The 18,510-nt window shown below is 35.8% G+C and overlaps 2 protein-coding genes across 7 annotated transcripts in view; one reads left to right on the forward strand and one right to left on the reverse strand.

The window, feature by feature from the left end:
• Positions 1–6,738, forward strand: part of LOC140526801 (arginase-1) — a 28,519-nt gene extending 21,781 nt beyond the window's left edge. For 2 of the 3 annotated variants that reach the window (XM_072643341.1, XM_072643342.1), the window contains 5 exons: positions 2,137–2,296; positions 3,744–3,838; positions 4,424–4,528; positions 4,737–4,873; positions 5,153–6,738. In XM_072643341.1, coding sequence (XP_072499442.1) covers positions 2,137–2,296; positions 3,744–3,838; positions 4,424–4,528; positions 4,737–4,873; positions 5,153–5,304 — 649 coding nt within the window. In that variant the 3' untranslated portion in view covers positions 5,305–6,738. The remainder of the gene's footprint in view (positions 1–2,136; positions 2,297–3,743; positions 3,839–4,423; positions 4,529–4,736; positions 4,874–5,152) is intronic. The other variant, XM_072643343.1, reaches the window with a different exon arrangement.
• The window catches only part of LOC140526800 (mediator of RNA polymerase II transcription subunit 23), a 58,103-nt gene continuing 46,298 nt past the window's right edge, over positions 6,706–18,510 (reverse strand). For all 4 annotated transcript variants that reach the window (XM_072643338.1, XM_072643337.1, XM_072643340.1 and 1 more), the window contains 5 exons: positions 18,362–18,434; positions 14,911–15,125; positions 13,301–13,421; positions 12,032–12,163; positions 6,706–7,885 (listed from right to left, as the gene is read on the reverse strand). In XM_072643338.1, coding sequence (XP_072499439.1) covers positions 7,712–7,885; positions 12,032–12,163; positions 13,301–13,421; positions 14,911–15,125; positions 18,362–18,434 — 715 coding nt within the window. In that variant the 3' untranslated portion in view covers positions 6,706–7,711. The remainder of the gene's footprint in view (positions 7,886–12,031; positions 12,164–13,300; positions 13,422–14,910; positions 15,126–18,361; positions 18,435–18,510) is intronic.

Genomic DNA, 18,510 nt, shown 5'->3' on the forward strand with positions numbered 1-18,510 from the left:
CAAATCTAGCCTCAGCCACTGACCGGCTGTATGACCCTGGGTAAGTCACTTAACCCTGTTTGCCTCAGTTTTCTCATCTGTAAAATGAGCGGGAGAAGGAAATGGCCAAGCAAATGCCAAATGAGGTTGTGAAGAGTCAGACATGACTGGAAAATAACTGAAATGAAATTCAGTGTGCCAGACATTGTGCTAAGTGCTCTACAAATATGATCCCATTTGATCCTCACAACAACCCTGTGAGATAGGGTGCCCCCTTTTAAAGTTGAGAAAACTAAAGCAAACACAAGTTAAAATGACTTGCCCAGGTTTATATAGGTAGTAAAACTGAATTTAAGTCTGGGTCTTCCTGACTTCAGCCAGGCCCAAAGCTTATCCCAACCAGTTAATACTTCTATTTTTTTTTTTTTAATGTCCATTAGGGTTAGAAGAAAACTACTTACTTCAATATTCTCTATCATTACTTGCAGTGTTTAAAACACAGCTTTGCTACAACAGTAGGTTGTATGACTTCGGACACATCGATCCAGCTTTCTGAGTGTTTCCTCATCTGTAAAGTGGGGATGACAATATTTGCATTAATAATACTTGCAATAATACCATACCTTGTGAGAATAAAATGGGATAGCCTACAGAAAGGTATTTTATAAAACTTTTTAAGTACCATGTAAATGCCAGTTTGTCAGAACCTAAGAATTGTCCTAAAATCTTGCAGTGTTTGTATTTTTAAGACTATCTCAGAGACATTAATGAACAATCAAGCTATTTAAGCAAAACGTCAAGCCCACGATTGCATTTCTAAATCCTCTTGGAGAGGTGATAGTTAATTTAGGATTAAGGATTTAGAACTGGAAAGTACTTAACTAGACCAATCAGACAAGTGTACAGACGAGGAGACTAAAGTCCACAGAAACTGAATGAATTGCTCATCTTCATGCGGTTAGTTACTAGAGTTGAGAGTAGACCCTATATTCTCTGACTTCAAATTTAGAGCACTTTACCCTGCTCTAAATTCCTTTTGAATGTTCATAGATCACACGACAGGTGGGATGTAACTTAGAGGTTTTCTTGTCTAATTTCTTCATTTTACAGATGAGAATATTGAGGCCCAGAGTTTCTAAAGGACTTGCCCAAGATCATGCAGGTAGCAAACAATAGGGTTGGGATTCAAGTCCAGGCTTCAGACTCCAGTGTCCTTTCCACTATTATACCTGGTCTCTCTTTTGCTAAATGGTAATTGAATTGTAACAAGAGGGAAGTGGACTTTGGACTTCTGTATTTAATCAGATCCCTTACCTTTGTCCAGCATGTTTGCTAATTCTTCCATCCATGTACAGGACAACTGAGGTGGATAGATGTTAGAGACTCTGATAATGTCAGAGGGACAGATGATGACACAAATGACATGAACATGGATGTGATTATTCATTGAGTTGGGAAAGAGGAATACAAAATTTAAGCATGGAATTTCCAAGGGGAATAGGACAAGAGGTCATCCAAGCTACATGAGCTCTTTTGGATACTCAGAATTATCTCTCTTACGCTGCAAAAATTGAACCACGTAGGATTTAAAAGGAAGTAGAAAGTGTGAATTTAATAAAAGCTATTTAGGTTTTCAAGGCTCACAACACTAATGTGAAAGATTCATTCTTAGGTAACTCACATTAGGAACTGTAATATTTATTAAGCAGGGCTGGATGGGATTAGACAGTAAGCAAAGAGTTAACCTGAGAATAAGATTGTCACAGAACAATTTATTTGCATGGTTGATATTCTTACAAATCCATTTTCCCTCCTGCATTTTTGCTGAATTTTAGCTACTATATTTGGGCAGGATCAAAAACAAAAAACCAAACCTGCTATCACACAATGTAGTAACTTCAGGGTCAACATCAAGTAATTACTATTTAGCATTAAGTATCATGGGTAAATGACACTGCTGTACACAATTATAACTTCTTTCTGACATGCCTTTCTTGTTGAAATGACCCACTGGACACTCCTCTTTCTCTCCCCCCCTGCAAAGTTATTGTGATGTTCAAAGGAAAGTTTAGCAGTGTCTTTTAAAAAGTAAACTTGTCACATACTGTGTAAAGATGGTGTAATCTCTATGTTTACACAACTTTTCTGTTTCCAAAGTTTGGCGATTGGAAGTATCTCTGGCCATGCCAAAGTTCATCCTGATCTCTGCGTCATTTGGGTAGATGCACATAGTGATATCAACACTCCTCTGACGACCACAAGTGGTAACTTACATGGACAGCCTGTGTCTTTCCTTCTGAAAGAATTAAGGGAAGAGGTAAAGAAATATGTTCGAATTCTGTCATCTGAATTAGTTTTTAGAAACTTGAACAGATGGGAGAACTACTGCCCCTGCACCATTTTGTTTTTAGCAGGACTCTCAACCACCATGGTTTTTTACAATGAGGCAAGTAAGTGGCATAGTGGTGGGCCTAGAGTCTGGGGGACCTGAATTCAAAACTGGTCTGACACTCTATTAGCTGTGTAACCCCAGGCAAGTTACTTACCCTGTGCTATCTCAGTTTCCTCATCTGCAAAATGGGGATAATAATGGTAAGGTGTGAGGATGAAGTGAAATAAATATTTATGAAGTGCTCAGTACAGTGGCTGGCACATATGTGTTTCACAAATGCTCTTCCTCCAACCAATGTCTAACCCAGGTGGTTGAGATCTTTACAAGTCCAGATGCATTCTACTAAGTGCTCAGTCCATTCCATGAGATATCTCAGATGGTGCACTTGGATTACACGTATGTAGGTTTATATTAACATAGCATTAAGACGAATAGTGTGTTAAGTCTCTGGAAAGTATTATTCCTAGGAGGAATTATTCTTTCTTAAGGAACTTATATAGGAGATGGAATTACATATGAATTTAATTTTTTGTTGCTATTGCCAACTAAAACTTCTATTACTTAATATTAAAGGTACAATTATTATTTTATACTTCACATGAAGTTGGTCTTAATTCATTAAAGGAGGCTAACTAATACTGGCTGAGAATTTTCTAATAATACATTGACAGAAATGTAGTGATACTAGATGCCCGGAAGTAAAGTCTTATGAAGTGGCAACAGAGTATTCAACCAAATCCGCAAACCATCTGATTAGCATGGATGAACCAACTGATTGTCAGGGTAGGTCTATGCAGAACAGACAACTCTCTATAAAAAATGCTTTTAAGGACCACCAAAAGATTCAATTGCTTCAAAATAGCTGCTATAATGCATGGATTCTCTTAGTCCACTCTCTTTTTGGTTAAGGAATTGTGCCCAGAAAGTCCAAGTTTAAAATCCACCCAAGTAGGGCAACACCTCTGACCCTTAGCACTAAGACATTCCTATGGGTCAGAACATGGTAACACAGAATGGTTCAGTTTATCAGTCAATCCACTAGTTGTCACATTAGAAAATAGGCCTCTGAGGGAACTGATGGGTTGTATAAGTTCTAATGAGCCTGAGGAATGACATGGGATTCAGAATAGTTAGTGCCACAGAATTCCTGAAGCCAGAGTCCATAAAGGAGGATTTTTAAGTATTTCTCACAGAATACTGTTTAGGACCACCTCTTTTATACAGATATCTGTGTGTGTGTGTGTGTGTGTGTGTGTGTGTGTGTGAGTGTGTAGCATTTTTTTGCATTCTAAATGTGATCTTGTCTATTGAACTTGTAACAGTAAACATGCTTGATTATGAAAGAATAAAAATAAACAGAAGCATTTTTTAGATCCCTGATATCCCAGGATTCTCTTGGGTGACACCCTGCTTATCAGCAAAGGACATTGTATATATTGGGTTGAGAGATGTGGATCCTGGTGAACAGTAAGTGTATTTATTTCTCAGTAATTATTATTTTTTGATAATATTATAGTTTTCCCTATTGATAATTTAATAATCCAATTTAGGCAGATAGATACACAATTCATAGGATATAAATGTCTCATGTTTTTAATTGCACAGAATTTAAAGAAGTCCAGGCACAGTTGGAAGCACTCCTGAGCCATCCTTAATTTAGATTTACTTCTATTCAGCTATTAAGAGAATACAAATCCTTCTGGAATACTTAGACGAATCTGTGATCTTACTGTATGTGCTCCCTCTAGTGGTGCAGCCTTCCCATCCCAGGTGACAGGTCCATGACCAGTAAGTTTTAAATAGGACTCCATCTAACATGCTAGGCTTTGCTCTCTATCCTTCATTGTATAAAATAACAGTGGAATATAGACTGCCCAGTGGTCTCCCTCTCTCTTGATGAATCATTGGCCCAATTTTTTTTTTTTTTACATCTCTCATGATATATTTAATGCCACTGCACCTGGACAAATCTTAATCAGTAATATGCTATAGAACAATTGTGCCCATCATGAATTTCTCCACTGACCTAGATCAATTATCTTTTTTCCCCAGTCGTATCCTTAAAGATCTGGGTATTAAATATTTTTCAATGACTGAAGTGGATAAGCTTGGAATTGCCAAGGTGATGGAAGAAACACTAAGTTACTTAATAGGAAGGTAAGATATTTCAGTTTTTTGTGACTGTAAATACTACTAATGATGTTGTTACAGACATGCACAGGACTGTCATTATTCAAGAATCAATATAGAAAATCTTAAGAAAACAACTTTTGAATTCAGATTAAGCTATACTGGGCTATTAGGTACAGTCCTTATCTACTAAACGTTAACATCTTTCAACTTTTTTTTCCCCTTCCACTTGAAGGAAGAAAAGACCAATTCATCTGAGTTATGATGTGGATGGGTTGGATCCATCTGTGACACCAGCTACTGGCACACCTGTCCCTGGAGGTCTGACTTACAGAGAAGGTCTTTATATTACAGAAGAAATCTGTAAAACAGGTATGCCCAATATCTGAGAAAAAAGAACGTAAATTTAGTCAAATAAAATCCCCTGGGGGGAGGGGGTTAGTTTACAGAACAGTTATTATCTATTTCTCTACTTCAAAATTGTTAGTAGATTAAAAAAAAAAACCCAGCATCTTGTGCATGATACCTCCAAGAATACCATTATAAAGATTGCTGGCAAACTATCCTTTTTTCATTTTTATCCCTCAATATTTTATCGATTTTAAAATCTTGACATCTTACAAAATGTATTTTTACCACCTGTTGTTATAGGGTTGCTCTCGGGATTAGACATAATGGAGGTCAATCCATCCCTTGGGAAAACACCCGACGAAGTACAGCGGACAGTGAACACAGCTGTGGCATTAACTTTGTCTTGCTTTGGAGTAGCTCGAGAGGGCAATCACAGTGACAATAGACTGTAAAGAAGTCTGAATAATTCTGAAAAGGAACTGGGCAGAGGAGGGAGGTAGGAGGTGGGAAGAGAATTGATAAAGATACAATGCTGGCTAAGTATGACCAACTCTGAAAATTGTGCTTAAGCTTACACTTTCCCCAAAGCCTTTTGCCAAATTTTCATAGGTAATTAAAGTTCTAATCCTTTCTTTAGTGTGAAATCAAAGTATTCTTGTTGGCCCTTTAGCTGTAATCAAGGGAAAAGACTTACAGTGACCTTGGGGAAGAGAAATGCAAACTTGAGGCTAATTCATTAATTTGCTATTGGCTGGTTTAACAACATAAACATGTACATAGTGAAAACTGGTAGCAGGAGGCAAACAGCATTAATCTGTTATCTACCATGTGTGCCTGTACATGAAATGTATGCTAGAGACTAAACTCAAACAGATAACAGCAAGGACCATACTCATCCATCTGAGTTTTTAGTTCTTAAGACCCTATGCCTTTCCATTCTTCCACCAGTAATGCTGGAGATTTATTTTTATATGAGAAATCTTAACCTTCTGAAATATTTGCCTGAATAATTAAAGTCTGTGTAGGGGAAATGCCTTGTTATGAAGTTTCTTTCTTCCAACATGTCTGACCACTAACAAAAACACTCTGTCAAATTTATTTTAACACTGAAAAGTAAAATCTACTTTCATCTTTAAAAACTGGGGACAGAGAACTTTTACAAGAACATTTAACTTTTGATAATATACATCCATTTAAAGTAGTATAAACACTTCTCATTTTCATTTTGTCTTCATTCTACTCAATGACTATGACATGTGAAGGACTGTATCATATCAACTTTATCATGAGTACAGTAAATCTCTCACCAAAATAACACTTGAAGTAGTCATGAACTGAAAAATGCCAAAGATCTTTTATTTTCAAAGAAAGATTAACAGATCCCTTAACACTTCCAGGGAATAAAAAAAAGAAAAAAAAAAGTCTACATTGTGCAGTATAAACAGCAACGCTTCAGACATTTGGGGTATGGATTTTCTGATACCCTAAAGGGTCAAACCCAGCCTACATGGGGTTCAATTTAATGATTTCACTATAAACAAGAATTCTGAACTTGCTGTCAGGAGACCTGAGTTCAAATTGTAGCTCCAATATTATCTAAGTTATTTGGCCTTGGGCCAAATGGACTGTCAGTTTCCTGCTTGAGGGGGAAAACACAACAAAAACCTATATAACCCTTAAAGTACATAAATAAAAGTCATCATTATTTTACAAAATAACCTTGGGGAAAATTGATTCCCTATCTAACACATTATAGGTACAGGAATATCTTTTTTAGGGTATTATGTTCTATTTCATCAATTGTTTTTTCAAATTCAGTCACGTTGTACTGAGAAGTAAATTCAAACCACCAATGGTATTAATAAAGTTTCTTTAATTAAACCATATTTTACACTTCTACAAGCTCTGATTTCATAGTTTGCGTGTCAAAGTTAAACTGCATACAGCACAAAATCCCACAGAATTTTCATTATACAAATATAAAAGTTTCAACATCATAAAATTTTAATTAAGACTGGGCAGTAGAGTCATACCATTATCCAGTTGTGTACGTCAACCTTGAAACTTTAAAACATGGATTATGCCTCTTTGAAACATAATTTTCTTTGCAATGCCCATGAACCTACTAGATTTTATTCTCTTTGGTGTCTTCTAATCACTCCGAGAACAACTTTGAGTCCATGGATAAATAAAATTATTGCCAATTTATCTTCTTTATTGGAAATAATAGAATATGCCAATGGAAATTTACAATGATCTTTTTTTTAAAATAAGAGTAAAAAACTCTGTCAACCCTTCCTTACCAAAGACAATTAACCAGAAAAGCAGGTTATACAATTACCAATTAACCTGGTTTAGAAGAAGAGGACTAAGGGGAAGGGAATAAGCATTTATATAATGCCTACTATGTTCCAGGCTTTACGAATATTATCTCATTTGATCTAAAACTAAGTGTTTTACTGTTGGGCACCTTTAAAACAATCCAGGTTTGAAGACTGAATATGCCACTGAAAATAAAAATTAAAATAAGCAACTAACAAAGGAAGACTTGAAGAGCCTAATAAATAAAATTCAATTGTTCACTACCACCACTATGTTCCCAGAGTACCAGGGATAAATATTCTGGATATCATGCATAAGACTATCCTTCCTTTTTTCTCTTGAGATAAATCCAGATTAGGCAGGTGGTAATGGTAGATGTCCAGTAGATCCACCACATGAATCAAAATTAATATGATTATGAATCTGTTTTAGCCTCCTCTAGCATGGCACGATGCAGCAGGAAACCAGACCAATCAGATTTTTTTCGCCATTTCCAAAGTAATCAGTGCTCCAATTTTCACCATGGGGCCACTGGCTTTATTGAGTTACTGGCAAAGCCACGTTGACTGTCACCTGAGTAGGCTGAGGTGCTGGGGACCCACTGGTTATGGTCTGTGGGGGTACTGCAGCTGGTTCCATTTTGCTGATATGTGTTATGAATCGCAGTCTAAGTTTTAAAGCTGGTCTTAAATTGCAGATAATTTTCTCTACCTAAGAAAAGGAATATATTAAAAAATATTAGGTGTCATTTAGACCCATAAATTTCAGACAAAAAACTACAACTTGTTAAATGATACATTTTATGAGGCTAGATCTCTATATAGCCTTAATCACCTGACTAGAAAGGGGAAAGATGAGAATAATTTTCTCTCTAAATAAAAGCAGAGAGAAAAGATTTTTCTTGTTATCTAAAATATTTTTTAAAAAATCCAACCATCAAAGTCCAGGTAAAATTGGAAAAGACTCTTTATAATTTTTAATAATGCCATCTTCCTGAGAATATGGACAAGGTTTCATATTCTACATCATGAACAAAATTTATCAAGTAATTTATTTGGTGTTGTTTTGGCTTAGTATTGAAATGAAATGGGAAATTTTTATTCATAGCACTATGCCAAACTATATCAAAATTTATTGCTTCTCTTTAAATACAAAAAACCCTGTTTTCCTTATGTACTTAGCCCAACTTCTAACTGTCTAGAAATATGTTCCCATCATATTTCTCTCTCCCCATCCATCTTTTTCCTAATTTGAAAGAAAACTACTTCTAAAATCAGTTTTACAGCTTTTCTCAGTTTTAATGGCATTTGCTTAGTCTTTAAAAAGGCAGACAAATAAATTAAAATAACAACAAGAGGGGAAGAGATCTAGACTGCCTAATTACCACTCTCTTCGTCCTTTTATCTGTCTTCCATCCCTGCAAGAAAAGACCTGCCACAAAATAGTGAAAGAATGAGTCGACTTTCAATAAACAAACATATGTTAACCGGGTACACTGTATATAAGAGAGAGAGAAAATGAGATGAAGACCCTGCTCTTGAGAACTTAAAATCTAATAAAGAGACAAGGCACCTGACAATACAAACTAGAGTCTGGTAGGTGCGTAAGAAAGAAAGAATAGGACTTCGTAGCTCTCTATGGGCTATGTGGAATGGGCTCTAACAGACAGGAATCCAGAAAAGCTTTTTTGGACTGGGGAGAGTGAGATCTGAACTGCCCTTAGCAGATGGGTAAGATTTTACCAAGAGCAAAAGTTGGGGGAGGATACTCAGGGTATAGGAAACAGAGATTCAGATGGGTAAAACTAAGTAAGAGTGTGTTTGGATGACAATAAGTAATTCATTTTGGCTAAAGTTTAGGTGAGGAGTACAAAGTGAAGGAAAGAAATGCTGGAAGACTGAATTAATAAATTCAACAATTATTAAGTATCCATTGTACGTAAGGACAACACAAAATCTTACAGTGTTTTGGGGACAGGAGAAGGAAGACATCAAGACATATGCTAAGTGCTGGGGATGTAAAGAAGGGCAAAAATACAGTCCCTTCAGTGGAGGAGTTCACATTCTAATAAGGGAGATAACATGCAAATAACTATGTATGTATATAAGATACATAGAGTGTAAATGAAGACAATCTTAGAGGGAAGGTGGAAATAAGGGGACATACATGGGATATGATGTGAACATAGAAACAAAGCTTGACAACAGACTGGGTGTCAGATGAATGAGTGAAATGGCAAAGGAGAGATCCAAAAAAAGTAAACATTTGAGAAGAGGTATTTAGCAGCGATAAGGAAGAAAGCTTCAGAGGACATAGCACCTAAGCTGAATCTCATCTGGTTCAAATGTAGGGTGTAGGAAGGGGTAATCTAAAACAATTAGAATGTGTGACAAAAACTGCTGGGAAAACTGGAAAAAAGAGTGGCGGAAACTGGGCATAGACCAATGCCTGACATCGTGTACCAGGATGAAGTCCAAATGGGTACACAAGCTAGGTATAAATGCTGATACTATGAAGAAACTAGGGGAGCCAGGAACAGTTTTTTTTGTCATATTTATGAAGAATGAAGGAATATGTGACCAAACAAGAGATAGAGAACATTATGAAATGCAGAACACATAATTTTGATTACATTAAGTTGAAAAATTTTTGCACAAATGATTAGGGGGGAAGCAGAAAACTGGGCAAGAATTTTTACCTTCTAGTATCTGTGATAAAGGCCTCATTTCTAAAATATATAGAGAACTGAATCAAATTTACAAGGATATAAGCCATTCCCCAATTGACAAATGGTCAAAAGATAGAAACAGGCAGTTTTCAGAGGAAGAAATTAAAGCTATGTACAGCTATGAAAAAAGTTCTAAAACACTATTGATTGGAGAAGTGCAAATCAAAATAACTCTGAGGTACTACATTACACCTATCAGATTGGCTAACATGACAAAGCAGGAAAATGATAAATTTTGGAGATATGGGAGAGATGGTGTTGGTGGAGCTGTGAGATGATCCAGCCATTCTGGAGAGTAATTTGGAACTATGCCCAAAGGGCTACAAAAATGTGCATACCTTTTGACCTAGCAATATCACTTCCAGGGCTATATCCCAAAGAGATCAAAGAAATGGGAAAAGGACCCACATGTACAAAAATATTTATAGTAGCTCTTTTTGTGATGGTCAAGAACTGGAAATCAAGGGAATGCCCATCAATTGGGGAATGGTTGAATAAGTTGTGGTATATGAATGTAATGGAGAGTTTTGTTGTGCTATAAGAAATGACAAACTAGGTGGACTTGAGAGAAACCTGGAAGGACTTATATGAACTAATGTTGAGTGAGGTGAAAAGAGATAGGAGAACATTATACACAGTAATAGCCACAATATGTAAGGACTGTTTTTGATAGATTTAGTGCTTCACAGCAATGTAAGGACCTAAAACATTTCCAAAAGACTCATGATGCAAAATGCCATCCATATCCAGAGAAAGAACTATGGAGTCGCAGAATGAAGCAACTATTTTCTCCTTTGTTATGCTTTTTGTTTTGCTTTTTTTTCATGGTTTCTCCCATTTGTTTTAATTCTTCTATGTAACATGACTAATGTGAAAATGTGTTTAATAGGAATGTATGTGCAGAACCCATGTAAGATTGCACGCTCTCGCGGGGAGGAAGCGGGGAGGCAGGGGGAGAAAAGCTAAGACTTATGGAAGTGACTGTAGAAAACTGAAAACAAATAAATTTGGGGAAAAATATAAAATGATCAGAAGAGGAAGCTGAAGTCAGATGGCTGAGGGTCTTAAACATCAGTCTGTGGAGCCATTGAACATTTATGATGAGGAGAATGATACAGCCATGGTCAATCTTCCAGGATGTACCTTAACAGAAGAATTTTGACCAGAGGCAAGGCAAAGGGGTTTGGACTTTGATAGACAACAGGAAATATGAGAGACAAAAGAAGAGAAAGGAATCAAAGATGATAACTATGGATGATTTCACAAAGTTTCAGTGCACAAAAAGTCTACAGCAGTCCCTTTCCCTTCCCTCAGTATACAGGAGCTGTGAGACCCTAGGCAATTCCTTTAACATCTTTCAGTCTCAATTTCCCCATCTGTAAAAAGAGAGTAACAATAGCACCTACCTCACAGGGTTACTGAGGATCAAATGAGGTCACATGGGGACAGCACACTGCAAACTTTGAACTGCTACATAAATACTAGCTACTTTTATAATTATTCTCCTCCATCTACAACTGGTTTAAAGGTGATTAAACCTAAATCTGAAACTGAAAAAGTATTTCTAAATGCAAAATATTATATTATTTTGTACCAGTTCCTTATCTAACAAACACATTTTCTGGGTTACCAGGATACAAGATCCAAATTTTCTATTCCTCTCTAAACAGGTCAAGACTAGTGTTATGATAGCAGAGATGCTCACAAAATTCATTTTCTCCTTTTATTTCCCCTATTTAAAAGAAAGGGGGGAGGGAGAGGGGGACAGATAAACAAATGTGGATATCCTGTCTCCCAAGCACATTCTACCTCCCAATTTTCTTACACGTAAATAATTTCCTTAAAATTGCATTTCAATATAAACTAATTTACTTTGGATTGACAGATATTGTATGAATAAAACAGAAAAAATTTATATTCCCATATTTCCCTGATTCTGCACAGCAGACATTAGAAGGGAATACACTCTCCAGGGAAGGAAGAAAGTGAGAGCAAAAGCACTGAGCTAGACAGTCCTGTTAAAGTACTAGTAAGAAAGTCAGTTGGGTAGATAATATAGTCCACGTTACAGAAAATCTTATATTTTGTGCTCAGTAGTCCAGAAATGATTCACATAAAGTACTACTTACTTGGTCTTTCACACTGTCACCAGTAAACATATATTTCATATGATATAAGAAATCACAGATGGGATCCATGTAGTGTAAGTGCGTGCTACACTGGTCTACATTCAGAAGCATGTCATAAAACGCCACTCCAATCTGTTTAATAAACAAAGATAAGTTGATAAAATGGTTTTGATTATTTAATAGATCTATTTATTTCAGTTGAATTCTAGAATAAGTGTCCAGAGATAAAATACATGTTTTAGAATGTCTGTGTTTGAGAGTTGAATCTATACTTTGATAATTCAAAGGATCTGTGATCTCCTCAAAGTGGAAACTCCCTTAAATGGTATAGATCACTCCCCATTCATGTCATTCTACGTGACTCTTACCCATGTTCATCCACAACCTTATGGTTGAATGAAGTGTTCAAGATTCCTCCAGTAATCAAAACATTTCCTTTTCCAGTCTTGCTCTAACACCTCACTCCTCACTTTCGTTTTGGCTGAGTTGCAACCTTAATTCTTTGGAGACTCACATTCCATGACTTGTAGTCATGCATTATCAATGATGTTTAAAAGATAGCTCTTTCTTTCAGGGAGAAACAAAGCTGACCTAACAGGAATCACTGGGATTTGGGGTTATGAAATCAATGATGGGCAACAGCTCTGGAAAGGTATTTATTATTTGAAAGAAACAAGAAGAATATGAAATGCAATATAAGTGCATTCACAGTGCTATAGTACTATTTATGACAAGCTTTGGCTTCATTTCTTTTTATATAATATTTGTAATTTCCCCTATTTTTTCATGTAAAAAAGCATTGTAAAACTGTTTTCTCACATTTCATCACCATTTAATTTAAAACACTAGAACAAAAAATTTCTGTAAAATAATTACAGAATCAAAGAATCTAAGAGCCAGGTGGGAACTCAAGAATCTAGCTAGTCCAACTTGTACCCAAGTAATAATACCATCCACAACATCCCTGATGAGTAAATATCCGATTTTTGCATTTCTACAGCCAAATCTGAAGTTGTCAATAACTCCCACTAAGATATAACAAGCTGGAAGAATCACAGAATGTTCTTGCCAACCAGATAATAACGAAGGTAGTAGATTAGGTACAATGACCTCATTCCAGCTCATGTTAGTCTTTCCCCATTGCTGGTCTAGGTCAGTCATAGTTACTCATGTACTACGTGACTATCCTGATGCCCTCTAGCTCTGACGTCTAGTTTCCTAGGTATAGTACATACCAAAACAAGTCAAGAGACAAAAGCCCCATTTTACCTCTATCATGCACCGAGTTCTCTCTTGCTGAAATCTTTGTAAAAAAGGCCCTACCAGGTGGTACACATAAAGTAACTGGAATTCAGTCTTTACTATGGGAAGGAGTGCTTCAGTGAGAAATCTAGAATTCAAAGATAAATCGACAAACATTCATTAAGTGCTTACTATGTGCCAGGCATCATGCTCTGTATGTAAAATATAGGCAAAATTAATATAAAGTAGTTTTGTCAAGGACGGCACCAGCAAGGATTCCATAGGGGGTAGAAAAACAACAGTAAAGACTTCATGTAGAAATTGGTGCTTGAGCTGACTCTTGAAGGAAACAAAGGATTCTGTGCAGCGGCATTAGAAAGGAGCGCAAAAGAGCAAAGGCACTGAGCTGGACTATCATGTGTGAAATACCAGTAAGAAAGCCAGATGGGCTAAGTCAGAATAAAAGAAAGGGAATAACGCTTAATAAGGTTGGAAAGAGGAGTTGGGACCAAATTGTAAAGGGACTTTAAAGCCACACAGAGGAGTTTATATTTGAATTTACTAAAGTAGGGGAGTGACATGGTGACTTTTCCTTATACTTAAGGAAAAGTGACAGCTGAGTGGAATGGAAGAGGTATACTTGGGGTAGGGAATGCAATCAGGAAGTTAAGCATGAACTAAATAATGTGGTGACTGATGAGTACTAAGAAAGCAGTAAATACAATAGATGTTGTGGAGGTAGAAACATGGATAAGATTTGGTGACTGAATGGATATAAGGGGTAATAGCGAGTGAGGAATCAAGAACTAATACTGAGGATGCAAACCAGGGTGACTACAAGAATGGTGGGTGGTCCCCACAACAAAAATAGAGAAGTCTGAAAAAGGGATAGGTTTTGGAGGAAATAAATCACAAGACAAAAAACCCCCAAAACAAACAGCACTATTTAGTAGAAAGAAAACTGGACTTTGAATTCGAGAGAGACCTGGATTAGAATTTCAGTTGTGACACTAGCTAAGAATGACTTGATGAGTCACTTCAACTCTTTGAAGTCTCAGTGACAGTGAAGTCTCATCTAAAAATGCTCTATCTGCTTTGCTAACTTAAAAGGGAGGTTGTTAGCAAGGCATTTTACGTACTTTAAAGTGCTACATATTATTATTTTATCAATTTTTTTCATCAATTATTATTTTTACTTAATGGAAGGATAAGGGCAACTCCAGAGATTAGATATACTCAAGTCAATTTCTAATATTTTAGCACATCAAGTACCTTATATAACGAAAATGAGTTGAAAGAGAACCCAAGAAACTAGAAAACAATGAATCATCACTAAAAGAATTATATTTGGTTATATCTATCTACCTATCTATCTATCTAGAGCTATATTTATTCAGGAAAGTTATGTAAATTTCTGACTTTTCAGTATCAAGTTAAAAATATTTAAAATTTTAAAATATATAATTTAATATAATGTAATAATTTAAAATAAATAAGTGTAAATACAACTTTCTGTATAAAATTTTTTGGCTAACTTGAAAATCCAATTCATCAGTCATCAGAATACTACATTTCCAGGTAATCAGGTTTTTGCTATATGCTTAAAAAGACTTTTACTTAATTACCAAAGTACTTACTTGGGAATGAGAGAAAGTTGTCCAATGCTAGAATGATGCCACACAGCATGTGCCAAAGCCAAAGTGTAGCTGCAGCTCATCTCAGAATAAGATTGGTGACAAGCAGTAAAGTCAAAAAGCTGAAATGGGTATCCAACCCATTCAGTCTCAGAGATGAAGCTTGGGCTGTCAATAACACTCACAATTCGATCATGAAGGACAATCCAATATGGCTCCTTAAAATGAAATACCACCAAAAGATGCAAAAACATTCCATGAACAAATAATTTAACATTTCATGCATTCAACACTTTAAATCAAAGATCTTACATGACATAATCCTTCCAAAATCCTTCCAGCTTTCCATTCAGTCTGAATGTCATTTAAAAAAAGGTTCATGAGTTAGAACTCCCACAGACACAGAATTACTAAAATGCTTTTTAAAGGGCTGTCGTAATGGTCCCTAATATATTACATCTATCAAACTCCATTTACAGTATCACAAGGTGATGAATTATGAAAATACCATAATTTCTGAAGAATCAAAATTGTGGGTGACCCAGAAAGGGGAAAAGAGAAAAGCATTATGGATATATGGATATGAATAAGTAGCAGATCCCCAACAATGACTTTTGCTAAAAAAAAAAAAAAAAAAGCAGTATGCAAGACAACATACAAGAAATATATAATTGGAAAAGGAAATGGGACAGTCATGTAGTGAGAATGAGGAAAAGGATGACTAGCCAGAACGCTATTCTGGGTCTGCAAAGACAAAATAAGCAGAGAGGCACCCAACATTTGGTTGGATAGGAATAATTAATCCATGTCTCTTATACTTACTAGTTGTGTGACCATGGGTAGTCATTTATCTGCCTAAGCCTTAATCCTCTCAGCTATAACATGGAAATAATGACAAAACTTAAACTTTATTGGTTAAGTTTAAGCATCAGATCACACATGATGTTAAGGGATATATGTATGTATGTCCCTCCCAGGTAAGCTCTTTGAGGACAAGTACTATTTCATTTTTTTTAAGATTATATATGTGCAATTAAGTAAAACGTCCATATTAATCATTTCGCATAAGAAGACTCAAAAGAAAAAAGTGAAATATATGGTCTGCATTCAACTTCTCTGGAGACAGATAGCATGCTTCATCATTAGTCTTTTGGGATTGTCTTGGGTCACTGTACTGCTGGGAAAAGCTAAGTCATTCACAGTTCATCATACAATAGTGCTATTACTGTGTAAAATACTCTTCTGTTTCTGTTCTCTTCACTATGTATCAATTCATGTAAGTCCAGGTTTTTCTGAAATCATCCTGCTTGTCATTTTTATAGCACAATAATATTCCACTACAATCATATACCCACAGCTTATTTAGCCATTTACCAACTGATGGGCCTCCGTTTGATTTCTAGTTCTTAGTCATCACAAAAAGCTGTTATAAATATTTTTGTACAAAAAGGCCCTTTTTCCTTTTTTTAAATGTCACAGCTTTATAGCCATTTCAGCGTAGTTCCAAATTGCTCTCCAGCATGTCTGGATTAGTTCACAACTCCATCAATAGTGCGTTTCCCACATTCCCCTCCAACAACCAACATTTTCCATTTTTGTCATATTAGTCAAATAGGTGTGTTTTAATTTGCATTTCTCTGATCAATAGTGATTTAGACATTTTTTTCATAGAACTATAGATAACTTTGATTTCTTTGTCTGAAAACTGCTTGTTCATATTCTTTGACCATTTATCAATTGGAGAACGACTTGTATTTTTATAAACGTGACTCAGCTCTCTTTGTTTCAGAAATGAGGCCTTTATCAGAGATACCTGTTACAAAATTTTTTTTCCAGTTTCCTCCTTTCCTTATAATTTTGGTTGCACTGGTTTTGTGCAAACTTTTAAATTTATATAATCAAAATTGTAATGTTCTCTTTATCTTTGTTTGGCCCTAAATTCTTCCCTTATCCATAAATCTGACAGATAAACTTTTCCATGATCTCTTAATTTGCTTATGGTATTACCCTTTATGTGTAAATCATGTACCCATTTGACTTTATCTTGGTATATGGTGTGAGATGTTGTTCTATACCTATACTATAATCTATACTATCTATAGCTAGTATATAATCTATAATCTATACTAGATTACTATGGTCATTTACTATAATGTAATTTGCACCTTATCTATTCCACGGATTCACCGCTCTATTTCTTAGCCAGTAACAAATAGTTTTAATAATTACCATTTTATAATACAGTTTGATATCTGGTATGGCTAGACCATCTTCTTTTGCATTTTTCTTTTTGATTCCCTTGACATTTTTGAACTCTTTCCAGATGAATTTTATGGTTTTTTTCTAGCTCTGTAATTTTTTGATAGTTTGATTGATATGGCACTGAATAATTAATTTAGGAAGAAGTCACTTTTATTATATTGGCTCAGCCTACCCATGAAACAGTATTTTTCCAGTTGTTTAGGTGTGACTTTGTGTGAAAAATGTTTTATAGTCGCATTCATGTAGTTCCTGGATTTGTCTCGGCAGGTAGACCCCCAAGTAGTTTACATTGCCTAGAGTTAATTAAAATGGATTTTCTATTTCTCTGGTAATATATAAAAATGCTGATGATTTATGGGGTTTTTTTTCATATCCTACAACTTTTCATTTTTCTTTGTATCTCTAGCGTATAGCATGATCCCATGTCATGACAGTAGGTGGTTAATAAATGTTTATGAAATTGAATTCATTTTAAACATTTTGCAAACCCTAAAGCACCTTGGGTGCAGCATGGTGTGGTACCAAAAGCACTAGTGTCTGTCTCAGGGAAGGTCTCCAATATACACTAGGTATGTCAACATGGTAAAGTCACAAAATTTCTGTTACAGGGAATTCATTGATACTAAAAGGTATAGACAAGGTGCTGATCTAGACTAGTACTTTTTCTTACACACAGACACACAGACACACACATACACTGGGGATTGGCGTGACACACAAACTAGATTTTAAAGCAATTGTCTAGAGACAGGGGGAGGGAGGAAGAGGAAGAGGAAGAGAGAAAAAAGAGAGAATGACCAAGGAACTGAAAAAAAGGATGAATGCAGGATGGCTACAAGGCAACTGAAATCCTAGATAAATTAAAGAAATAGGAAGAGTGCTTAGCAGCCCTTGAATGAGTTTAAGTCACTAGGCTCAACTCTCCTATACACCAGTTTCCTGAAAGAACTAGCAAATATAACTGCTTAGATGTCAGTAATCTTTTAAAGATGACGAAAAATACAAAGTATTATGGAAAGGTGAATTGGCTACCTTGGGAAGTAAGAGGTTCCCTTCAACAGTTCTTTAAATAAAGGCTGGATAATCACTTGTCAGGCATTTTGTACAGGGATTCTTGTTCAAGTACAGGTGATATCCTTTTAACTTTTTGATACATCTCACTGTTATGCACAAATTAAAAACATTAACTCACTGGTAAGGCAGTGATGATCAATCCAATTGCATTCATCCAAGCAGTAATGTTGTCTCTTCGTACTAAAGGCTGACTGCAAGCAAAAAAAGAAAAGAAGACAAAGATAATTTTTCACCTATGGAACATTTCATGAGAGGACAATGGCATAG

The sequence above is a fragment of the Notamacropus eugenii genome, chromosome 2, assembly GCF_028372415.1.
Source record: "Notamacropus eugenii isolate mMacEug1 chromosome 2, mMacEug1.pri_v2, whole genome shotgun sequence".
Lineage (NCBI taxonomy): Eukaryota > Metazoa > Chordata > Mammalia > Diprotodontia > Macropodidae > Notamacropus > Notamacropus eugenii.